The sequence below is a fragment of the Halichoeres trimaculatus genome, unplaced genomic scaffold, assembly GCF_033239565.1.
Source record: "Halichoeres trimaculatus isolate MK-OKI-2021-1 unplaced genomic scaffold, fHalTri1.1 fHalTri1_scaffold_2, whole genome shotgun sequence".
NCBI classification, from domain to species: Eukaryota; Metazoa; Chordata; class Actinopteri; order Labriformes; family Labridae; genus Halichoeres; species Halichoeres trimaculatus.
This window is the reverse complement of record NW_027437180.1, coordinates 14,140,001-14,165,210: the sequence shown is the minus strand read 5'-3', so window position 1 is coordinate 14,165,210 and position 25,210 is coordinate 14,140,001. Positions and strand designations below refer to the sequence as shown.

The window sequence follows — 25,210 nt, the reverse complement described above, 5'->3', positions numbered from 1 at the left end:
TGTTTTCTTAAATGCTGCAGTGACTCCTGAATTTCCCCTCGGGATAAATAAAGTATTTTCTATTCTATTCTATTCTATTCTATATATATATATATATATATAAAGTGTTGGCAAAAACTGTGTGGTGAGCACATTTTCCATTTTAACTGAACTTTAAAAAATGAAGTGAAAGGGTTAAAAGTATACAAATATAGTATAAAAGTGAAATTTTTCATTCACATTGACATTTTTCACCACCATTGTTCTGTAGGCTTATTGGGGGGTTGTGCTCTATTGACGCCCAAAATTTGAAATAAAAAAATTTAAAAAATCACTCCCTTGTTTGATTTGTTGTTTGAAGCAGCAAAAACTTTATTTTTACCACTTTTCTGACACATATGTTAGCTTACTCGTTAGCCTTTACCCAATACACATTCCATAAAAGGAGTGGCGAGCCAAATGTTGTTGTCTCTGTAAGAAGCCCTCTGATTGGTTGTGATAGTTGTCAGTTAGCAGGTCCTGCTCTGTGATTGGTCTGTTCTCCTCTGCGTTAGCTTGGAATGTGCTGTGCCACACTTTGGTCTGTATCCATATGGCATGCTCTCCCTCTCCCTCTCTGCTGTGGAGCTGGAGCACTCCGCCAGTGTTATTGATGTTTTTTCCTCGACATTTCCATGGTAACTGTTCTGTCTAAGGTCTCGTTAGTAAGCGGCAAGCTGAGCAGAGTGTGAGAATGGAGCTGGAGGAGAAAAACCCGGACCCTAAATACGGTAAGAACAATGTTTAGCCTTTATTAACTCATCTCTTCCCGGTCTTTCAATTTTCTCTAACGGGGCGAAGAAATGGAAACAATGACTGCAAGGGATGGATGGGTGTGGACCTCATGAGTCTAATGCAGATCTGAAGTCAGCTCCATCCTCTACGCTTTATTTTTAGAGTTTCAATGTAACGTCAAGAAATAACGTCGAAAGTGTTGACATTTTACTCTACAATGAATGGGAGTATCGTGTTTTAACCGTTGGGCTGTTTGGCATGTTCGCCTCATTTTTGGCAGCCAATTACAAACCGTTAAAGCTTCAAATAAAGCCACAGTAACACAAGCCAATGAAATTATTACCGGCATATGCCTTTTATTACATTTAAATATATGAAAATGGCGGGGAAACGGTGCTCAGAAAGCGTCTCTCATAGTAGGATGATTCATTTGACTGTATATTAAGTGTATTATGCACAACAGACACTGGACAGGCCGCAGAGGAGGAGCTGATATCAAGTTGTTTCCCACATGGCTCAAGAAACATCTGTTGTTTTGTATCTTTACATAAGGTCATCTTACCAACATGCATTATACAACATACTAATACTGACATGAACAGACACGTTTGCTTTACATGTGTACTTTTATTTAGTCGCACTAACAGAGTATTGGAAAATTTGGATGTAAACCAGCCAAAGACGTGACTCATCACTGATCATCATGTGTGTCATATGCAGTTTCTCCAACAACACCAACTTATCTGGCCACAGCAGCCCGGTGTGGTCGTCTTGTGTCTGGCGTGGTTAATGCTCATATGAACTGTTGAGTCATGAGGATGTTGAAAGCAGTGTTTTTCTTGCTGTAATCATTAGATGATAGACCTAGATTTCTCAATGCAAACACAATCCTTATTGTGGAATGTGATTGGAAATACAATACTGATTCTGCCTGACTGTTGAGCCGATATATCTTTCACAGTGTAACATGCTCCCACTGCCCACACCCATTGTCCAGATGCATATCCTCCCCTGTCAATCCATGGAGCCCTCTCTGTGGAGCATTTCCTTGACACCTTCCTGTTGCCATAAAAACAGCTCTTTCCCCCAGCTCTCCTCCCCCATAAAGGCCAAAGGTCAAAAACCACAACCCCTGTAAAGTAGGGCGAAAGGCTTATATGATGCAGACAAACAAACAACACTCCTTTCAGCTCAGCGGTATTCTTAAACAGAAGCTTTTATTAGCAGAGTTTGACCTGTGAGCAATCCGAAGTTGTCTACCACAGTTACTCCTACATTTTCTTCTGTCTAGGCTGCTGTGCATGCATGCAGGAAGGCAGGCAGGCTGCAGCCTGCACAGCCTAGATTGTGTTCAGCCTCGCCTGCTACCCACTCAGCAGACAGTCGTGAGCCTTCCTGTCAACATCAAAACTGGCAAACACTCAGATGCATTACCACACAGACTATGTTCACACATAAATACTTGAGCAGAGGAAACTGAAGCAATAGTGTTTTTTTTTCACAATATGATCATGTCATTTGGACTGTTGCTGCTATTGGGTATTTTAGGAAAAAAGACAAACTGTTGCTGCTTGATCCAAACAGTGGTGGAGAAGAAAGAGATAGTGATCAGAGCCAGCTGTTGTCACTTTTCAAGTATCAGCAGAGAAAGATTGTTTCTTTTTTCTGTACCTCCAAGTATATGGGTTAATAGCTTTATTTGTAGCAGTTTAACACCTAATGAGGCCAGTGGCTTACAGAAGCAGAAACAGCTGTTACACAGCGGTGGAGGTCGTCAATGTGATTCTGTCAAGTTAGATATGTAGAGCATCTATATTTAAACGCACTAAGTAGAGACATATAAATGTGAGCAGAAAGAAAAGAGAAGAGAGAGGGCACTCATGGTGTATGTGTTCACATAGGTCCTGTGCATACACACACCCGTACCCACAGTGCCCACTAAACCATTATGTAGCCATGAAAGGGTTGATCTGATAACCCCTCTGAGCCCATTAGCTGATGTATCAGTCATGACATCACCACTTCCTGTCATATCGGCAGAAGATGCAGTAGTGCCACGCTTTAAAATTCACATTTGTTTCTATTCAAAAACAGACTACAAATGTGTCAGAGTTAGGTTTGGCATTTTTTCACCGGTGAGTGACGTTATATAGACAGAGATGATTTTCACTGTGATGCCTGAGCTGAGCTGAGCTGACTCAAGAACACAAGAAAAAGAGTACATCATGAACACCTTTCTTCAGAAGAAAACAGCCTAAATCTGATGTTTTAACAGGCGTCAAAATCAAATAATTACCTTATTATTTTGCCAATACACAATGTTTGTACTCCATAACTAGCCGAAAACAAGAAATTATAAAAACTTACTAACCCACTATGACAACCAACATGAGGAGTTTGTCTTGCTTTAGAGGTGAAAGGTAAAAAAAACTATTGTAATTTACAAAAAATAAAAAAAATAAAGGAGCAAACCCATCTAGACCACAAAGTCAGAACGAAATGAATTAAAGGTCCACGCTGATTCCACACAAGCCCACACCCTTTTCTTCAGTGTGATTAAAGAGTGAATAAGTGAAATGTAGTCATAGACTGTGTGTCACACCTACACTCCCAAATTTTTAAGTTGTTTGGCACTTGGCAGTCAGATCCTCAGTCCTTTCAGCCTCTCTGTAGGTTGGCTCATTCATGGCTCAGTACTTTGAATGGTCAGAGGACTAGAGAGGTCCTGTACCATTTCCAATAATCCTACGGTCTTATCATTGACTATTCATGGTTCCTCATTAACAGCCATCACAATTATCCTGACAGCTTTGACCAATTTTCCATATTTATAGCTCTGTGGATTAATCTCTTTTACACCAAAATCTGCCCCCCAAAGGAAAAGGTCTGTCATGATTATTATAATTGGCTTTCTCTTTTTCTTGACTTAACCAGGTCAATTAAAATGACATAATGAAACAACAGCCCAATCATCTTGAGATAATAGTTTTAAATAGCTTCCAAAACAGGCTGTCCTCTGTTCCTAATAAACAAGATTGAAGCATGCTTTTGCCACTGACATAAACAAACAGGGCGGTTAGCAAGACATTTGGAAGTCTCTGGACAAATCTGCTGGGAAGCTTTTCATCACAATCAGAGATTGTTGTATGGCACAAAGCAGGCAAAGAGCGGCCTGTTTCTGCACTCACTCTCACAGATGGCCCTTCAAATTAAAAGAAGACTTTCAGGGTTATAATTCTCAAGTAAAGAGAAACAGGGAAAGAATACACAAACGGCAGACTGAGGGGAGGCACAACGTGTTGGGACTACACAGCTAAAGTTAACCCTGTCAAACCTTTCACAACAGTTCAACACAATGTACTGTGCTAATAGTCAGCATGACTTTTCGTGTTGTTACAGACGAATAACCAAGTCAATCAATCAATCTTTACTCGTATAGCCCCAAATCATAACAAACGTTATCTCAAGACACTTAACAAAAACATTTACAGGTCTAGACCCGTAAATGTTAATTCAATTTTATTAGCAGAAACCCAACACAAAGACAAGATAAGGAGTCTTATCTCATCTTAATCCACCACGAGAACAGGACTTTGCAGCATTTAGCAAGTTACAATGGCAAGGAAAAACTTCCCTTAAACGGGCAGAAACCTCGGACAGAACCAGACTCATGTTAGACAGACATCTGTCTCCACTGTGTTGGGGTTAGAGAGAAACAGATAGACATAGTCCGAAGTTTGGCGCTGTGGCGACAGTTAAGGAGAAACCAGCAGGCCATTCCCGGCAACAATCCAAAACCGTAGCAGCTGGAGTCTGGCAGGAGCACAGCAGCAGGCCATCTACTTCACCGATCCCCAGGAACCTACAAGACAAACTCAGATCCTCCCAGAGAGGTGTATGGTCAGTAACTATTTCAGGACACTAAGACTAGAAGTTAGACTGACAGAAAAGAGGGAAACAGGAGCCCTGTGTGTCAGTTCCCCCCCGGCAGTCTAAACCTATGTACCTAGGTACAACGAGCAGACCTGCATGTTGAGAACGCAAAGATCTAGACAGATAATACGGAACAATTAAGTTTTTAAGATAGGATGGCCCGATGCCATTAAGCGCTTTGTAAGTCAGAAGAAGAATTTTAAACTCTATCCTAGATTTTATAGGTAACCAGTGTACACTTTTCAGTAAAATACACTTTTACAATTTCTTTTTTAAACATGTGTTTTTTAACAAAGCTAGGCTCCTGCTGTAGCATTCTCTCACTGCATGGCTGTTTGTTTACACCTCAGAGTAGGATACCCTTAAGTCATGTGCATGACATTTAATGTAGCAGGGCGAACATGGACAGGGAACAAAGAGAAAACAGGTCAGTTAAGGGGAAGTTCTGTATACAAGCCTCAAAGGTGTTAGAGTTATAGTAGGTGCACAGTATTTATTTATATCCATCCATTGCAACATTTTGACTTTTTATTTTATTAAATTTAGATATCCTCAGATAAGCTGGTCTCCAAGTTTCAGCTTTTTTTGGCTAGAGTTAGAAGTTCACCCATTTTTTTGGCCGTCATGTCGAGTTAAGCACAACAGATTTACGATAAATTTCCTGTTTGAAAGATTATATCTATTAGATCAGAGAGTGGTCAGTTGGTTCAAACAATTCTCAGTAACAAAGAAGGCGAGTGCATCACTCACAACTTTCAGATCAGATTAAGGGTTTCAGTTACTCAAGAGGATCAAGGTTGAGGTTGTCTTTGAACGTACAATGCACTGTGTATGTTACCGACACGTGTATGAGGTCAAAACTTAGTATTGTATTTTATGCTGTGGCATGCAGTCAGTCTGTCACATGGCCGTTTAGGTGGGTAGATGAGAGCACCGCTCTGTGCCACCACGCCTGGTCATCAGACTGACTCGTATCAGATCTACACGCCGCCTTTTGTATGTCAGACTCAAAATTCATCTTAATGAATTCATTGTCTCAACAAAGCCTGCAGATATCTCAACTGAAGCCAATGTGTGGTTTTATAATTTGGTGATGCAAAGTCTGAATATGAAAGAACTTCATGAGAGGATGTGGTCGTAGAGCTGTGCACAAAGTGAACAACGCAGCTGTGAATAAAAAAACAGGAAGTAGAAAAATCCCAGTGTATAAACCAGAAATCGTTTACTGGATAAGGCTTAAAAACAGTAGATGTAAATGGAAAAAAACTGCTGTAAGCAGAAAAAATAATAATAATAAAAAACCTGTCATGTTGTGTCACTGGAATGGCAATTTTGATTTCTTGAAATTTCCTCGCAGCCAAATCTATTCATTTTGGCACCAGCAGGCACGCCACATGTCTGTCACTTTGCTGATTCTATCTCAATCCCCCCCCGTAGTGCTATGCTTCAGTTCCTTTGACAGGTTCTGAGCCAAAAAGAGAGATTGAAAAGAGACAGAGGAAACTGGAGGAAGGGCAGTGCGACAAGTACACCAAAAGAAGAAGTGTAGAGTTTGAGATCTTAAGACAGACTTCTTAAAGGAAGGAAACGTCAAGAAACCGCTGCTTCTCACAGCGCAGCACACTGTGAGATATTTACTAAACTGTCAGTGCCAAAAAGTTAAGGGAGGAACACGGACAGGATGACAAAATACAAGAGAGAAGGTACTGTAACAGTTGTTTTATTTGTTATTTAAAGCTTAAGGCTTGACTCATGTATAATGAACTTATTGACACGGTTCTTGTGTTCTTAACCAAAGTCCTTCAACAGGAAGTGTATGCCTTTGTATCTTCTTGTGTGCTAATTGATCTTCACAGTGTTTATGGAAGCAGATTTTGCATTTGTCAACACAGGAGGGTTAAAAAAGCAGCTGAGTTTGCTCTGAGTCTCACTTGTGTGTGTGTAACAAAGTGAGGAACAGTTAAAAATGCTAACCTTTGAGCTATCATTAAGTCTGTGTAGAGACACTTCTGTGACAGCCAGGTTGTGTAACAGCAACAAGCTGGGTTATCTCCTCAGCACACTTTCTGCTCTGTGCCTCTGAGCTGGTTTCCTGTGTTAAATGTGTATATCTAAAACCTAAAGACAAAAATATTCAGTTTCATTTCAGTTAAAATGGATTTGAAAATGCTGTTTAGCTGAGTTAGCTCATGATGACCTCACTGTAGGCTGGGTGGGTGTGGCTTGTGTTTCTGTGCTGCTTTTCTGAGGTGTTTCCATGGTTGCTGCTGATGTCTGTGGGGAGTCTGCAGTCACTTGGAGCCATTTTGTAGGTTACCAGGCATGAGTGAAGAATGCTTTTGTTGTCCTTTGTATTCAGTCATGTCAGCTGTGACATGTTAAACACATCCATCACATTTCGGTGTGTGGGAGCTTTGGTTAGATTGAAGGTGTTGTGTTAAATGAAGGTCACAGGGAGAAATTATGAGCCAGTAAAGAAATATTTGAGAACCACAAACACCATCAAAGGCTCAGACTGGATGGGTCATTTATTTTAGTATTATTCTATGAAATTAATAAAGAAATAATGGAAAAAAGAAGTGGGTGTATAAACTAAATAGAATAAAATAAGAAAGCTACACAGTTCATGAGCTACATGTAATTCCATACCTTAAAGAAATATTACTGTGGTTATTATGCAAATTATGAAAATATTATAAAAAAGCTTTTGTTTTATAATAGATTTTTAGGAGATAATTTGGTTCATTTTGCAATTTACACTGTCAAAAACAGACACTTTAAATTGAAGGGGAAAAAATGAATTTGGCATCAACTATTCTGTAAAAGTTGGTGGTTCAGGCTGGTGTTCCACCCTGGTTCAGGTTAACAGTCCTGTTGTGTTTTTGATCCTCAGGGGAGTCCCGGAAGTTTGACCCAACCTTTAAAGGGCCAATTTACAACAGGTGAGACATCTGGTTAAGTCAGTGATCTTTTCTCTAACTATTTTTTTTTAATGCTGCACAGGAGCAACATAACCATGTCTCCTCTCCTCTCCTCTCCTCTCCTCTCCTCTCCTCTCCTCTCCTCTCCTCTCCTCTCCTCTCCTCTCCTCTCCTCTCCTCTCCTCTCCTCTCCTCTCCTTTCCTCCTCTCCTCTCCTCTCCTCTCCTCTCCTCTCCTCTCCTCTCCTCTCCTCTCCTCTCCTCTCCTCTCCTCTCCTCTCCTCTCCTCAGGGGCTGCACAGATATCCTCTGCTGTCTTCTCTTCATCATTGCCTTGTTGGGATACTTCGCTGTGGGTATTATAGGTAAGATGAATCTCCCTATCTGTGTCATTAAACACAAGCTTTCCAGAGCTTTTTGTGTGAATTATGTATGTGCTTTTACTTGGAGTCATCAATTTTGAAACGTGTCACGTGGCTCATCGCTGGCACTACATGTATTCATCACACCTCTGAGGTTACCTTGTATTCATCAGGGAGGTCAGCTGCCTTAAATATCTATTAAGGCTTCCAGATAACTCATTGGAGAGATTGTTAATGTACAGAACAGGTGGGAGGTTTATAATCAGTTAGTGTTTGCCAAACTGAAACCTCCAAAAGATAGCAATCTAGTAGCAACAAGATGAAAACCTTTCAACACCAGACCCCTATATTTATCGGTATACCATGACAGGTTTATACAGCGAACTTTGCTTATTAGTAACTTATTTCCATCCCAGAAGTAGCAATCTTTATTTCTCTCTTTTTGTCAGAAAACCAAGGCTCCAGACTCAGAAGTGCTCAAAGAACTCTTGTCCTGCTTTGTTTACACTCAGCAAATAGACTCATTGTATGTTAAGGTCACAGTTTGATGAGGCCAACAGATCTGCGTCATACAGCAAACTGCAGAGGTGTGGTGACCCTCTAAACTTGAAACTGAAAAACATTTAAATGGCTAAATGAATGCGCTGCTTTTATTATCTTGATTGAACACACATTGATAAAGTTCTTTGGAAGTGCAAAGAGTTTGACCAAACTTTAAGATGAGCTGAGATCAGGTAAGATGACACTTGTATTAATTCCTGTAAAAATCTTATAATCCGACCCTACATGTGGTTGACAAACATCAGCTTATTCCTGAAGTTTCAGGCTGAGGTGGTGATGATGTGTCATCTTGTTGTGCTGGCTTCAAAAGACACCATGCAAAGTTGGCTGCCCCCTCTCAAGGCTATATTTAAAAAAACATTAAAAAATCTTATTTATGTAAAATTAATACAATAAAGGTAGTTTCACTGAATTTTTCAGAGAGCGTGTCTCTTTGTGTTTTGTTCTGGCTCTTGAATTCAGTTATAGGGGAGTTTATTTAAAGGCCATGCTACAAATGCAGACAGACCTAGAAACTCATAAAAGTATTGTTTACTGTAGGATACACAAGAGCAGCATGTGGAGCACTTTGCATTTTTTTTTATGTAATATTGACTTTCTGAATGATTCTGATTGTTTTCATGCAGCCTGGTCCCAGGGTGACCCCCGGAAAGTGATCTACCCCACAGACAGCAGGGGGCAGTTTTGTGGACAAGCCGGAACCCCTCTGGAGTGAGTCTGTTACAGTGTAATCACTTTAGTGTGTGTTTTTTCTGGTCCCCTTTGCTTGCAAACTAACTTGTGTATCTTTATAAACTGATGGATAACAGTGTAATGTGACACCTGCCATCTCAGACTTTGAGATAATTATTTATGAGACATGCTGAATAACAGTTCTGTCACGCTGCTTCTGAAAACAACAGGAAGAAGCCTTTTCTTTTCTACTTCAACATCCTGAAGTGTGCCAGTCCTCTGGTGCTCCTGGAGTTCCAGTGTCCCACCACACAGGTCAGAAACATTATCAGCTCTCCTTTAACTCACTTTACAACATTTACCTCGCTCCTAACACCTGATGCTGCTCCAGTTGAATGATGTTATTTGTGTCCAGTTATGTGTGGAAAGCTGTCCTGACAGACACATGACCCTGGTGAAGACCAAGCTCAGTGGCAAAGAAGACCGGGATTACTACCAACAGTTCTGTAAAGAAGGAGTGGACTTCTCCAAACTGGTTAGTACTCAAGTAGTTAAATGACAAATGTTTTAATTAATAGTGAACTGTGCATTGCATTAAGCTCTGTTTGGCATGGTTTAGAGCCCTCCTGAGCTCCTGAGGGATGGTTTGTGTCCTTCCATGCTGATCCCCAGTAAAGCCTGTGAGTGAGAAGTTGTTCTTTCCCCCTAAACTTAAAGTATGCTCAGCTGCTTCACAAGTTTCTGTGTATAGAGGTCTGATGACTGATGAGCTGTGTCCCCCCTGCACAGTCACACGCCGCTGCCTCCCAGCTCTGGGAACTCTAAAAGGCGGCGTGGTCGTTGTGGGCAATGAGACCACTGTTGATGCCGGTCTGGGCGTTACTATCAATGCCACAGAGCTGCTGGAGGCGTCCAAGTGAGTACTTTTCCCTTAGTGTAGAGACACATGTTCAACCTCAATAAGATGCTATCAAAAGATTATGGAACAGTATCATTTTAAGTTCAGTAAAAATAGTAGAGACCACAAAACACAGGTGAAATGTGTGAGATCGACTTCATAAATCAGCAGAGCTCTCATGTGTGCCACAGCCTGCAGCTGCAGTGAAATACAATCTTTCATTAAATGGATTAGTTGACAGAAAATTGTTGTTTTACTCTTCATGAAGCACTGTAATCTGTCTCCCTGAATAGACCTTGGAGCGCTTGTTTCCTAGAAACCCTGATTTATGTTTGCCGTGATGTAAACCTGCTCTATGTGAACACCCAGGAGGTCTTTGAATGTTTTCTATCAAAGTTATTCCCTCAAGGAGAGGTTGCAAATTTAATTACATATCATTGGTGTATAAGTATCACAGGCAGCAGGCTGCATCCCATGCCTTAATTTGTTGCATAAATGTAACATAAGTAACCACATTTATAACTGAATAGATAAAATTTTCCATAATAGCGATCATACTCTACACATCAGCAAATCTTTGTTTTTCCAACCTGGTTAATGATTTGTTGTATAACAGCTCTGAGGATTGATTTTGTCAAATATGTGGTTTCTTTCTTAGTATTGTGTACCTGTAAGTGCACCTTTATATGATTTCAGTCCACTAAAAGACGCTATGTTTTTAGTTTTTATGCTTTATTTGGAACGCCGTGGTGTGTTTTTCATTTATGTTCTTTTGTAACAGGAAATCAAATGTGGTCGTTGAAGCCCGCCAGGTGGCCATGAGGATTTTTGAGGACTACACTCAGTCTTGGCACTGGATCCTGCTGTAAGTCTGTCCTCTCATTAGTGACGGTAACAGAGAGCCGAACACACTCATCACAGGGTTTTGAGAGGGGAGAAAAAACACACATTTTTGCACAACTTGCATAACAACTTAACAGATTCATTCAGCTTGGATACAGTCGTTTTGACCTGAAGTGTTTTAAATAGACCAGAGGGGACACACTGAGTTTTCATGGGAGACCGCAGCCAATTTATCATTTTCAAACCATAAAGTGAGCAGGATTGGAGCTATGTTCAAAGTTTCAGCTGTTTTGTTTTTACATTTTCTTGCACCGATGTCTCCACCCTTTCCAGTGGTCTGGTCATCGCTATGGTTGTCAGCTTGATTTTCATCGTCTTGTTGAGATACTTGGCTGGTGTCATGGTCTGGGTCATGATTGTTCTGGTTATTCTCGTTATCGGATACGGTAAGTCTTCAGCCTCAGGAGGTGAAAAGTTGAAACCAGCTGTGTAAAAAAGGATATCTTCTAAATGTTTGGACTCGTCTCTCAGGGATTTTCCACTGCTACATGGAGTTTGCGAGTCTGAAGGGAGAGCCTGGTGCAGATGTCACCATCCGTGACCTGGGCCTGCAGACGGACTTCTCTGTGTATCTGCAGATCAGACAGACCTGGCTGGCCTTCAGTACGTTCTAACAAGCTTAAAATCTGTCATGCATCTCTGTAATCAGTTATTATGAATCCTGTGAACTTACACCTCACTGTTTCACAGTGATCATCTTGGCTATTGTGGAGGTCGTCATCATCCTGCTACTAATCTTCCTCAGGAAGAGGATCCTGATCGCCATCGCCCTCATCAAAGAGGCCAGCAGGTCAGTCTTGGTTCTGAATCCCTGTCTGGCATTTTGCAGCATCATGAGATCGCCTGACATCTCGTAAAACTGCACTGATCAATATTTATATTCAGAAATGAAAGCATAATTAATTTGTGTAACAACGGCATCACATGGTTAGACCTGATAGGTCACAGAGAATATCAACCCAACACTGCACTTCCCCTTTAAGAAGTGTTCACCCATCTTCAGCTGCTAGATCAGGGTGCTGGATTGAGCAGCTTCTGTTTTTGATCTCACAGCTCTTTGGCAGCTCTTCCAGGTTTCTCAGTTTGGTGCATAGCTCTTTGATAAACCCTCTTTAGTCTACCTGTGTCTGCAGAAAGAAACAGTGAGCTACTATCCAGAGACCATTACAGAGCATTTATCAGGTCAAGAGCCAAATTACTCCTCACAGGAGTTTATGGAAAGCAAACAGACAAGTTTGGGCTAAAAATGGTACTGTAATGTGTCAGGTTTTCAATGTTTCTCTTTTATGTCTGTCATTTGGATGTGAAGATGTTTGTGGTGTAAAGGTAGACCTTTTTGTTCCAAATTGTTTCAGTGGCGCAGACTTTCATTGAATAAAGTTCAATACAGACTGAAAAGAAATGCAAATCCAACGTCCCAACATTGGCTAAAAACTAGAGCACACCACACACAGCCCAGCCCATCACGTAGGTTACTAAAACACCAGTTTCAACACAGCAGCTTTCTCCACAGTTAACTCAAATACACTGTGGTTTAACTCTTTAACCTGTCATCAGTGATATACTGTGAGTTTAAACAGAGTACCTGTTATCATCAGTGTGTGTGTGTGTGTGTCAGAGGGGACATGCTGTATGAAGATCAGAGAGAGAGCAGACAGTGCTGAAAAATGCCAAGCTCTCTCTGAGGCCATGGCAGAAGAAAACTAAACTGAATCTTCAGCTTGTAGCCCTGTAATGAAGTCTAAATCCCAAAAACAGGCTTTCAGCTTAGCAGCTTGGCATCTAGTGTAGTAAACAACAAAAGAGAGGCTGCAGCTACACCCAGAGCTGTAATTTTATTTGTTGCTCTTCCCCCTCTTACCCCATCAAAACTGTGCAGAATGGGAACCAAAATAAACTGAAACTTCTGTATACTACTTCACCCTTGGTAGCTTTGCAGTGGTTTTCCTTCTCATTTAGCACAGATACTTAACTTGTTGACTAAAATGTCTTTTTTGTCATTGTTTCTGTCTCTTTCAGAGCTGTTGGCCATGTGATGTCATCACTCTTCTACCCCCTGCTGACCTTCACCCTCCTGTCAGTGGTGATTGCTTACTGGGCCATCACTGCTGTGTATCCTTTTACCTGTTGACACTGTACTTAAGAAATAATCCAAACATCCTCATTTTACTTTTTAGTGGCTTTTTAGTTTTGACTTTTTTAGGTTTTTATTGTAAAATTTTGAACTCAGTGTTACACAGTTTTATTCTTCTGAAATGTACTCTCACAAATTCAGTGTTAATACTGAAAAGATACAGATGACTGTAAAATTTTACCTTTCAGACTCTCTGAAGAGTATATCTGAGCTTTGTTTACATTATTTCCTTGACTGATGTTACCAGTTTCTTGTCCACCTCTAATGAGCAGGTGTACAAAGTGTTCAACACCACCGAGTGTGAATACTCACGAGACACCTGCGACCCCAAGGTATGTCTTCAGATATCAGTGTAGTGTTCAGAGAGCTCAATACTGATGTGTTTCTTTTGACCAATCAGCCAAAGAATGTTTTTCTTATATTTCACAACTGTTAGGAAAATAAAAACTGTTTAACTGTGTTCTGCTCCTTCTTTCCTTCTGTTCAGACCTTCAACACCTCCAACGTTTCAGCTCAGTGTCCTGATGCAGAGTGCTTGTTTGCCTTCTACGGTGGAGAGACCCTCTACCACAAATACCTCATTCTGTTCCAGTTCTACAACGTCTTTCTCTTCTTCTGGTGCGCCAACTTCGTGACAGCCCTGGGCCAGGTCACTCTCTCTGGGGCCTTTGCTTCATATTACTGGGCCTTCAAGAAGCCAGAGGATATCCCAGCATACCCTATTTTCTCCTCGTTAGGACGAGCCCTCAGGTCAGACTCTGAATCTATAATGATGTGTGCAATCTGTTCCCCAGTGTGTGTTTATTTTTAGTGTTAAAGCTTTTGCAGGTAGAGGTAAATCTTATCCTTAGATCATGCTAACATTCAGCTTCCATTTCTTTCTTTCTTTCTTTCTCTTTCCCAGATATCACACAGGCTCCCTGGCGTTTGGCTCTCTGATCTTGTCGTTGGTCCAGGTCATCAGGGTTATTCTGGAGTACTTGGATCACAAGCTGAAAGGTCAGAAAATAAGAAGTGAGCTTTAAATCTTATCGGTTATTAATCCCTGAGTTTAAACACTCCTCACTCTCACCTTTTAGGCGCTCAGAACAAGGCTGCTAAATTCTTGCTAAGCTGCATGAAGTGCTGCTTCTGGTGTCTGGAGAAATGCATCAAATTCCTGAACAGAAACGCGTACATTATGGTAAGTTTTCCTGATTGGAAGAAGTGTTTTAGACATGCTGGGTTAGGCATTTTTAATATTTTAACTTCTTTGTTTCTCTTAAAGATCGCCATCTATGGGAAAAGTTTCTGTCCTTCAGCGCGGGATGCCTTTTTCCTTCTGATGAGAAACATTGTGAGGTTAGTAGATTCATGAGAATTTAAAATTATTCTCTATGCAAGCGACTTGAAGTTGCTTACCGCGATATACTCTCTTCATATTCTCTTCTGTGTCTGTGTCATCACAGGGTTGCTGTTTTAGATAAAGTGACAGACTTCCTCCTCTTCCTTGGGAAGCTCCTCATTGTAGGAATTGTTGGTAGGAGAGCATTTATTTTTAGGTCGTCCTCTAAACTGGAAAGAGATCTGTCTATATTTCCTCATTAATCCCTCTTTTTTGTACAGGGATATTCTCTTTCTTCTTCTTCTCCGGGAGAATCAAAGCAGTAGAGGAGGCTGCTCCCTCTCTTAACTACTACTGGGTGCCGATTCTGGTGAGAGACAGATTTATTTTTGTGTGATCTGATTGGTTCCCCTGAGAGCACAGAAGAGGCCTTGATGAATTCATGTGGTTTTCTTTACCTAGACGCTTGTGGTGGGATCCTACCTCATTGCCCACGGCTTCTTCAGCGTGTACGCCATGTGTGTGGACACACTCTTCCTCTGCTTCTGTGAGTAACTCGACATGCAGACACGTCTCCAGCAGATCTTCTTATTCCTCCTGATTCAGAGCACTTATACAGCTTCACCTCTTCAGCTGAGATGCTTGTTTCCTGACGTGCCTCTGTTCTCTTTCCTCTGTCTTATTTCTCCCTTTAATTTCACTTTACTTTCACATATTTTCCTTATGCCATGGTTTCATTTCCCCCTAATTTTCCATTAATCCAATCAAAACCACATCATACACACCCCTTCACACTAAAAAAGGTGAAGACTTGGAAAGAAACGATGGTTCATCAGAGAGGCCGTACTTCATGTCTCCTGAGCTGCATGAGATCCTCTCTAAAACGCAGAGGCTGGAGGAGGACGATGCCGATCAGGCAGATTCTGCAAAGCAGGCAAACAACATAACACCAGAGGAGGAGACTCCTCTCCAGCAGGAGCCGGACGGAGAGATCCAGCTGAAACAGGAGAGTCTACTCAAACAAGAAAATGAAGAGGAGCAACCTCTGCAGAACAATACTGATGCTGATGGGCCCAAAGAGGAGAAAAAGGAAGAAGAGAAAGTGAGTCCGGCAGAGGAGGGTGAAAAGAAAGAAGAGTCAGAGGTGAAAGAAGAAGCAGAGAAGCAAGAGTTGATACAAGAGGAAAAGATAGAGAAGGCATCGTCTCCGGTGGTGGAGGCTCAGAATGAAGTCACTGAAGAGAAGAAAGAGGAACAAAAGGAAGAAGCTCCTCCTGCACCTCAGGAGTAAATAATTCATGTCAGGGCAAAAAAATCAAGCTTGGTAAACCTCATAAAGCATAACGAATGAAACTGTATTTACACTTTGTGGTATGGACCTGTTATATATGTGGCATACAACGAGCTAATAATTCAGAACGCCTTGCTTTGTGAGTGGTGTGACGTCGTGCTGGAGAACGTGGCAGTGGTGCTGTGAAGGATGAAGCAGGTCAAAAGCCCAGTGCATCTCTGTAGCTTGAAAAACTGCTCTCTTGTGTTGGTTTTAGAACAGTGTTGGTTTTTATATTGTGAAGATCTGTAGACCATTGTGAGTGCTGAACCTGTGCCTGATTTTTGTCACATGTATTTGTCGTTTGAATCCGGTTGATGAATGCACTACAGAACCACTCAGCACCATGTTTACAGGCAGAACATACACTTCTCAACCAATGGTGAATCTCCTTCACTGTTTACAATAATGCCAGCTGACACCAAAATGTTCCAGACATATTTGATATACTGTATGAATATTGGATCTTTTTTCCTATGGAACTTGTATATCTACAGTAGTGTATGTCTTCTGTTTTTTGGCTCTGGTCTTGTTGAGATCCTCACCAAGATGACATCCCGTGTATTGTATTGCCACCTTCTTGCCTTGGTATTTCGTACAGGTGTAAGTCCTGTGATTTTGTGGCCATGATGCAGGAACCGTAACCTCCCTGCAGACCCCCTGCCCCTCCCTGCCCTCCACAGTTGTAAATTGAGCCCCCTTGCCTTGCTTTGGTCCTGTCCTCTTTGTATCTCTCTCTATCTAAGTGCTGCATGGTGTTTACACGGCCTTCTGAATGCTCTCAACTAACATTTGAAATCTTTGGATGCTTTTGTACCTTTCTCTTGTTTGTCACTTCGTGTAAGATGTAACTTGATTTTCCATTGAAACTACTGATGACATTCCGTATTTATTGGATGTGTATCTCAATTAAAGGTTTATCATAGCACTTCTGCTTATGCTAAATACTTGTTTCAAGGTGACATGGCATTTGGAAGCAGGTGAGTTTTTATGTGCCTTAAATTTGTCTCAAAGGGGTACTTCAGCACTTCAATGTTTCAAGTTTTTGTGCAGCGTGCGAGAAGAGTCGTGATTTAGGCTGTTGTAAATTGACCCATTCAAAGTTCTCAAATGAGAATAAACAGTTTACTTAGAGTGATTTTTCCTCTTTAATTGATCCTAAAAAAGGGTCAAATCAGGAGACATACAGGAAAAGAATCCAAGTAGAAACATGTAAAACTAATCATGCATTGCTAACGTCTACTGGGAGCATGCTTTTCCGCTCTGATGAGAGTATAACCTCATCTGGAAATGTCTTCATGGAAGGCCACATGTGGTCCATGTGTTATCTTCATCAAGTAATTCACATGCACTCCATGACTCAGGTGAAAATAGAAGTAAAACCGATTTGACTGTTGGTAAAATCAAAACCACACTTGTCTGCCAAATTTTAATATCACTTCTGTATTATTTTATGACCACACAGTATTAAATTGTTGAAGTATCCCTTTAAATCTCAACAAAACAAAAGGCTGAACAGCTCATAGAAAAATATCACAAATTGATTATTATTACAAGAACAGTTTAGTCACTCTTCAGTGTTTGATTCTGTCAGGAAAATGTTCCTCAATTGTCTCTGTTCATGTCACAGTGGAGGATCTGGAGCGCAACGATGGATCAGCAGAGAGGCCGTACTTCATGTCCCAGAACCTCCTGTCCCTCCTGAAGAAGTCCAATGAAGAGGCCAAATCTGTAGATTAAGCCATTCTGGTGTGTGTGTGGATGTGGGTGTGTGTGTGTGTGTGTGTGTGTGTGAGAAGGAGAGAGAGAGTGTGGATGAAATTTTATAAGAAATCTGAACAAAAGGAAGATTTCAGCGATAGTAGCACGACGTGTGTGAGATTATATTTGTACAGTATGTTTCTATTTGCTGTTTAAAGAGCTTCACTGACATACAAAAAAATAATTATTTTTATTTCTTCTGTATTTTGTTACAACGCCTTAAACCAGTGTTTTCCCTTGCACAGGTGATTTTAATACAGAAGTTGGAGCAACAAATAATATCTTTTCTGTGCTTTAAAATGAAAGTTCTATTTTTCACAGTTTATTGAGTTGTATTTTGACATCTGTTTGTGTATTTTGTTGTGTAAACAGTTTACATGAAAGCTTTTAACGGTCCAGTATCTTTCAGTGAGAATTCTGCTGAAGAGCAGATAAAGTCTGTTGATATGTAAGTGTTAAAAATGTGCTTTGCTCTGTTATTGAAGCAAAGCTTCTGCGAACTGTTGACAAACTGCCAATAGTTAAATGTGTTACTTTAAGCCTTAAGAGATTAAAATGACTCAAGTATTAAAACCAATTTTAAGATTTTATTTTATGATAACTTGTGCTTCACTACAATAAATATGCAGATTTGAGTTCCATATTAGATCTTACTGTGTTTCAAACTAACTGGATGTAGCTATGAATAATCTTAAAGTACAGCCTTTTAAAATCATCTTCACTGTCAAGTGTAGAAAAAATGATTGACGGATATCCACACCACAGTGGAAGTAAATGCTGTGCACTTTTGCTTGCAATGAGTCTAATATCTGCAGATATCTGAAACCTTTTAACTAAAGAAAAATTTTATATATATATATATATATATATATATATATATATATATATATATATATATATATATATATATATATATATATATATATATATATATATATATCCCTGAGAAACACGGCTGACCAAATGTTCTGTGTTTTCACACTGTCTGCAGATATTTCAGCTGTACATAAATGCTGGCAGCATGCCACTCCAGACATGCTGTTGAGAAAAGATTTGATAACAGTAAATTGTTAAAAAGCACAAATTTTTGCCTCAATAATGTCCAGATAATGAGGCATTTTGAAATTGCAATTCAATTCTTCTTAAAAACAGACAGAAATCAACATTCATGTTCCTTTCAAGAATCCGACGTCTTCTGTAGATTCATTTTAAGAGTCTGAAACGTTGGACAGCATTAGGATACCAAACTAAAGCTGTGTTTTTACCCTTGCTTGATGAACCTTTTATGTATTTTTTTAACAATGCACGATAATGCTTCCATGTTTTTATACAATCGTTGGAGATTGGTCGTAACAGGAAATGATCTTGCTAAAAAATTTGCATACATACACTAAAAGGACATGGAGATGAATGAAGAGAGGAAATGATCACACAAGACAAACTATCTCCTGTAACCTGATGTTATTTAATAAAATGTTTACTTGAAGCAAAAATATATATATATCATTTTAACAACTTTTTCTTCCACTAATGTTCCCTGTAGGCTTGAACAAAGGATTGTGCAAGATACTTAACTTATATTATAGTTTCAAAATAAGGTATTTAGTGAAAACTAGTTTTTCTCATTGTTAAAATCAGGATCAGGGTTTTGCTTTGAAAGTTGCTTAAGAAGTTTCACCATACTATATTTTTGTACTATGACATAAACATGGATCAAAAGGAGTCAAAACAGCCCCTGACTAATATTTTTCATTGCGTGTACAGGCCGTACATCAGTCGCAGTCAAACCTGTGCAACCCTGTGAGATGTGTTTAAGCTGATACATCCTTTTTTTCATGTTTATCACAGCTATGACTCTTGAAAAGAAACAAATTTAGCTTCATCAGCTTCACCAACTTCAACAACTTCTATGATAGCTGTGTGGAAGATGTGGCCAATGCCATCCCAAGGATTTATTGAGTACTGACATGAGAAATGATGTAATATTACTTTGCTGTGTGTCTGTTAACCTGTTAAGACTCAAGATCTATGCCACGAAGCTCAGTCGTCAAATTATAGATCACCAGAACCTGACCCTGTCAAGGCCAGCCTAACCTCAGACCACTGAAAAATAATCATAGTATAGTCTTCTTATAGATACAGTTATAATACTAATACTAGTAATACTACTTCCACTACTACTACTACCACCACTACTACTACTACTATGTATAATAATAATGATAATGATAATAATAATAATAATAACAATAAGAGAAGAAGAAGAAGAGGAATTTCATTAATACTATTCAGAGGAAATGCCACATTCATGGATGCCAGTCATGTGACTTTTTTCTTTTTTTTTTAGCTGTGGCTGCTATGTGTTGGACTGTGGTGCAATCAGCCAGCTGTGCTGCTCCATTAGCTCTATAAATTGGATGTTTGTAGATTGTAGCCCCATTTACTTTAAGAGACTTCACTGAAGTCTGCTGGACATTTCTAAAAATTTTGCATCCTAAAGTTTAACATGCTAAATAGGTTATTAAATGCTTTTCAGGGTAGGGAAAGTTACTGGGCGTTTTGAATTCCAGCTTTCTCTGAACTATTATGACGTTAGTGAACTATATTTAAACCCCACATTACATAAGCTTCAGTTTCTATTATCTATTTTATTATGCTCAGTGCAGCTGTAAGACAATTTCGGAGCGGTCCATTGAAGTTTCCAGTCTCTAACCTAAATAAAAAATAATATTCCTTTGCTTTTATTGTTGCTAACCAATAGAAACTATTCTCTCATCCACCAGCGTAGGCTCCGCCCATTAAGTGCAGTAGAATTTGCAAGCAAGACTTTGGAACTTGAAAGCAAAGAGGACTGATTTTCAAGAGAAGGTTTTCAACTTGAAAGCATAGAGGACTGATTTATAAGCAAAATGGAAAGAAATATGTTCTCCTTTTCTTTTTTTCAATTGCAACCTGTTGTATTTTGATCTCATTTTTTTCATTTCTCACTTATTCGTTTTTGCTTACGAATCTTTTTTTTTTTTTTTTTTTTAATTTCAAATCTATTCTTTATGATTGAATAATGTAGAAAAAAAATCTGCGTGAGACGTCATTGAGGGCTGGTTAGTGTCAACAATTTTCCGACATATGGGTTGGGTTACATATGAACTAACACAAATATGCCTTACTAAAGTAAGCTAGCCTCTTAGCCTCTTAAGAGGTGCGGCTTCAACAAACAAACATCAGATACGCCATTGTCAGCCTTATAATCTATTCAAGTTACACATAGACTAGTTAGATTTTAGCAAGGATTTCTGTTAATTTTGACAGCAATCAGATTTATCTGGTTGGGTACTTTAATTTGGAATGATGTCATATTACTTTGCTTTTTGCATCTGTTAAATTTGTTGTATAAAATTGTGTGACCTTGAGTAAGGAGAATAACGAAAAGACCCATAACTTGTTTTACCACTATGTGTAAAAGAAATATTTATCCCTGAGGCTGATAAAGACAAGTAAAGTTAATCCTCAGTCCTAATACAGCTGTGTGAGTGCAGATATGACTGACGCCACATACAACTCTGGAAAATCTCTAACCATCTCTGAATGTCAGCACAAGCCTGACACCTGATTCTTCTTGATGAGGGATGGATTATGTGATCACATGAACCAGTAGGTCATCAGAGGTCAAATACAACTCTCCTCTGACTGGTATGACTGCCAGCTCATTTGAATTTCACTTAACAACCTCAACATGACATCATGTGATCCCAAAAAGATTGGCTAAGGGCAGCCTGAATTAAGTGCACAAGGAGCATCGTTCAAAACTGGCTCCTGAGGAGCCATCGTGTGGACTTTATTCTAACTTTACATGACTGGAGCCCTGACTCGTCATGAGGTTGGGCAGATCCCTCCTGCACCTTGCCCCACCTGCACCCTGCTGTGAGGCAGGGCTTATGCTGAAATACTTTGCTTTCTGTTTACTTTCTCCTACTAACTGCTTCTTCTGTCTCAGGTTATGCCTTTGGGTCCAAACCGTAACTTGTAATAGCTGTATTTATTAGACGAGAAATCTTATTTCTGAGCTTTAGATGCCCGTTTTCATTTACAGGGTTCATTTATTTATTTAATTTATCCGTTGTTCAACCACATTAACACCAACATTGTTCACTTTTTATTCTAGCAACATGTGTCAAAGGAACCCGTTTCTGTGAGTATAACCTGCAGTAAATCGATCTGTGCAGCGTCTTTGGATCAAACCAACTACAGGAAGTGGGTGGATATTTTCTGAGGTTTGACAGGCACAAGTAGATGACTTGATATGACTTGGAAACATATTAGAAATCATTGGACCTTTCTTAAAAATAGAGGGATAATCGGGAGGATTTAAAAGTCGGGAGTGGAGCGAGAAACAGTTAAAAACCGGAGACTTCCGCAATCGGGAGTGCCATTGTAAATATATTCCGGTTACTCATAGACTAGACAGAATTTAGTACCAAGTTTAGAACTTTTTTTGTGATAGAAAAATGTCGGGTTATGAAGATGAGGAATTCATGGACACATCAGACACCCCCTGGTATTGGTATTACATGGGCGACTGTGGAAGGTGGCACAGATTTGAGGTAAAAGTTTTTTTAATCATTATTATTATTATCATTAAACTATCATAATTATTGTTGTTATTAAACTTTTTTTCAGTCACATGAATAACATTGACATTTACCGAATCTTTATATTCTTTCTCATTGGTGAAGGATGACCCTGATAGCCCGTTTAGGAGTGAGGTTATTGAAGAATACTATCTGAGAAACCCCAAAGGAGCTTTAACATCCTCATCTCACCGCCCCAGTAAAATTGATTTCGCGGGTATGTATCTATTTCAACAAAGTTTTCATTTTCGTGTGGACAGCTTGCTTAACTTGCCCTTCTCTGTTCTTATGCAGCGATGTTACAGACAGACCTCAAAACAGGGAAGGCAAGGCAGATCCAGCGGAGCTTTAATATCAAGATAAGGTGAAATAAGTATGAAATATATCGTAAAATTAATGAATAATGACGATTCCCGTGTAAAGTCAGTTGTCAGTTTGGGTTCGTGTGAAACGAAAGTGAAACTCACAACGGACAGCAGTTAACTCTTTCCTTTCACAGTTGCTCCTGCTTCATTGCCTCGCCTGCCCTCTGGGAGAAGGTTGATCCCAAGTGCCCATATCAGGTGACAATAAATGAATTATGTAATGAACCATTATGTTTGCCAAGGTGAAGGTGATGAAGACATTCAATTCAGAAACAAGCTTTCTAGAGTAGTTCTCTATCTCTCCTTTGCCATTCAAAAAGCTGCCATGCTAGTTTGAAATACGAACAAAAATACTTAACCCGTGTTTTAAACAATAAAGTACGAGCAGTGCTCATAGTATTAGTGTTACCGGCGCCAGACCGAGGGGAATCTGGGCCGATAGCAAGAGTTGTCACAGGCCGAGGCGCACTGAGAAACTTAATAATAATGATACGGGACACTGAAGCAAGGAGAGACAAGACACACGTTAGCTCCTTGCTCCGCTGTAGCTCTGTTTATTTTTGAGCTAAAATGCTCAACACATTTGCATTTTCCATAACAAAGTTCATAAAACATTCAATAACATACATTTCCACATTCAAATGTTCGACCGTTAAACGATACAACGTGCAATTCAGTACATTTAACTAACACTGTAACATAAATCATAACTGTAATCTTCACCTTCACTTTCAATCTCAAACACATTCACTTTCAGACATACGCGCGCACACATACACACACGGGAGCGGACACACACGAACACATACGCACACACACAATGCCGTCTCTGCTCTATACAAACTACGCGGCAACACGGCGCTAGCATGCTAACAAAACGACGAACTCAGTAGCTAGCTCGTCTCGGCGTCACACACACTTGACGATAAAACATAAACACGACACTCATTCAATCAGTCTATAACCTCAAAATGTCACATAAGCACTCATAACTACCTTACTGATTGAAAAGATATAGTTTGTCTCGAAAATAAACACACCTGTGAGGCAAGGAGAGACAAGACACACGTTAGCTCATTGCTCCGCTGTAGCTCTGTTTGTTTTGAGCTGCGCATGAGCAATGTAATGGTCTCCCCTGCGTTCACAGTAGCGCAACAGCGCCATCTGCTGACGCATTTTAAGCATATTGTAATGCCATAATATTGGAACTGCATTAAATCTGTTTGACACTTAACAAAAAAATAAGGGGGGTCTGTTATAATGCAAAAATATAAACAAGTAGCGTTTTCAACCCACTACATTAGCAAGCTGGCATGCTAGTTCCAAAAGTTGAGTAAGCAATTAGTGTCACAGAATATGCTAAGTACAGAAAAGTTTCAAAAGCAAATCTTTGTACATGGCTAAACAACTTTCACCTTTTCTTTTTTTCAGTTAATTCCTGTGAGTGAATCAACCCCTGAGTATCAGACTGTGGCCAATTATGTGAAGACGGATGGTCTGCTGGACAGATACATAGTATCCATCAGCAGGATTCAGAATTTAGATCTATTTGAACTATTCTGTAGGTGGGTAAATCTTTGGTTTGGCTTCTTACAGCCAGTCTCAAGATCCCTCCCTTTAATTAACATGTCTTCTCTTTTTGTTTGTTGGAAAGGAAAAAGAAACACCTAATGAGAATCCATGGTGTCAATGACATACAAGAAAGAAGGCTCTTCCATGGGACAAAAATCGAAAATGTTGACACAATCTGCAAATATAACTTTGACGCACGGTTACCTCGACAGAATGGCCGCGTTTATGGCCATGGTAAGTTAAACTGAAAAGTGCAAAATTGGAATGATTTTCAATTTATCAATTTCCCCAATTGATTCACGTTTTTTTTTTTGTGTTTCTCTGGAAGGAATATATTTTGCAATACATGCATCACATGCAGATAAATACAGCATGAGCAGCACAGATCCCTTGCCACCTTTTGGAGGAAGGAAACAGCCTTTACGCTGTGAATCCACCAAAATAATATTTTTGGCTCGAGTGATGATTGGGACACCAGTTGCTGGACAGCGTGATTTCCTAAAACCTGATCATGGAATGGCAGAAAACTCACATGACAGCTGCGTAGATGACATCAGGAATCCCAAAATTTTTGTAATTTTTGATCCAAATCAAATATATCCAGAGTATCTGATTCAATACAAATAAGGTTAACACAGAACGATGACTCAACATATTCCCCTGAAACTCTCAGAGTTAGGAGTTTAAAAGATGTTGTCAATTCTGAGTGTACAAATAGGTTTGTGTGGTTAATGTTTACATTTTGTACATATTTATTGAAAAGAGCAGATATTTTTATAGCTGTTTTAAGAGTCTTGAGCCTGAAGCATTGAAATTTTGTTTGGCTGTGTACTTGTCTGGTGTTGGGTTGAATGACAAAAAGGAATCTCGATTCTTGATTATTGTTAAAGGGACATATTTTTCAACTGTTTTTAAGTGGGTCACTTTAATATGCAAAAAAAAAGAGGCTACTTGAAAATTTATTAAGCAATATTTTAAAAAGTAGATTTTCAGTTCACAGTTTGGTGCCAAACAATTTAAGTGGTTGTGATCACTGTATGGTGTATTTAACAACAGTGACATCTAGTGGATAACCGTTAACTGGCCTGCAGTGT

General features: G+C 39.7%; 2 protein-coding genes across 3 annotated transcripts; both read left to right on the top strand.

Annotated features, from left to right (window-relative positions):
- Window positions 1-540: 540 nt before the first annotated feature.
- Window positions 541-18,299, top strand: LOC141804168 (choline transporter-like protein 2). Of its 2 annotated transcripts, none has more exons than XM_074688495.1 (22): window positions 541-749; window positions 7,580-7,628; window positions 7,898-7,971; window positions 9,156-9,240; window positions 9,432-9,516; window positions 9,617-9,736; window positions 9,821-9,881; window positions 9,991-10,117; window positions 10,881-10,964; window positions 11,276-11,388; window positions 11,474-11,605; window positions 11,693-11,792; window positions 13,022-13,114; window positions 13,384-13,468; window positions 13,624-13,886; window positions 14,041-14,135; window positions 14,216-14,319; window positions 14,404-14,477; window positions 14,585-14,655; window positions 14,742-14,830; window positions 14,923-15,007; window positions 17,421-18,299. In XM_074688495.1, the coding sequence occupies exons 1-22, from the start codon at window positions 713-715 to the stop codon at window positions 17,528-17,530; spliced, it is 2,136 nt and encodes a 711-aa protein (XP_074544596.1). In that variant the 5' UTR covers window positions 541-712; the 3' UTR covers window positions 17,531-18,299. The 2 variants fall into 2 exon arrangements, with proteins under 2 accessions (XP_074544596.1, XP_074544588.1); XM_074688487.1 differs by lacking the exon at window positions 17,421-18,299 and adding an exon at window positions 15,264-16,718 and having other exon boundaries at window positions 547-749.
- Window positions 18,300-21,630: 3,331 nt separating this feature from the next.
- Window positions 21,631-25,186, top strand: parp11 (poly(ADP-ribose) polymerase family member 11). The gene is made up of 7 exons (XM_074662025.1): window positions 21,631-22,152; window positions 22,285-22,396; window positions 22,474-22,543; window positions 22,679-22,742; window positions 23,976-24,109; window positions 24,199-24,350; window positions 24,445-25,186. Exons 1-7 carry the CDS (start codon window positions 22,057-22,059, stop codon window positions 24,741-24,743), a joined length of 927 nt encoding a protein of 308 aa, XP_074518126.1. The 5' UTR covers window positions 21,631-22,056; the 3' UTR covers window positions 24,744-25,186.
- The last annotated feature ends 24 nt before the right edge of the window (window positions 25,187-25,210 follow it).

What these genes read in the sequence shown, in the direction of transcription:
- LOC141804168 (XM_074688487.1), top strand. Translation starts at nt 713, where the DNA reads ATGGAGCTGGAGGAGAAAAACCCGGACCCTAAATACG. An exon ending in AAACCCGGACCCTAAATACG is followed by an intron (nt 750 to 7,579) that starts GTAAGAACAATG and finishes TTTGATCCTCAG; the next exon opens with GGGAGTCCCGGAAGTTTGAC. An exon ending in TATTCTCGTTATCGGATACG is followed by an intron (nt 11,389 to 11,473) that starts GTAAGTCTTCAG and finishes CTCGTCTCTCAG; the next exon opens with GGATTTTCCACTGCTACATG.
- parp11 (XM_074662025.1), top strand. Translation starts at nt 22,057, where the DNA reads ATGTCGGGTTATGAAGATGAGGAATTCATGGACACATCAGACACCCCC. An exon ending in GAAGGTGGCACAGATTTGAG is followed by an intron (nt 22,153 to 22,284) that starts GTAAAAGTTTTT and finishes TCATTGGTGAAG; the next exon opens with GATGACCCTGATAGCCCGTT. An exon ending in CAGTAAAATTGATTTCGCGG is followed by an intron (nt 22,397 to 22,473) that starts GTATGTATCTAT and finishes GTTCTTATGCAG; the next exon opens with CGATGTTACAGACAGACCTC.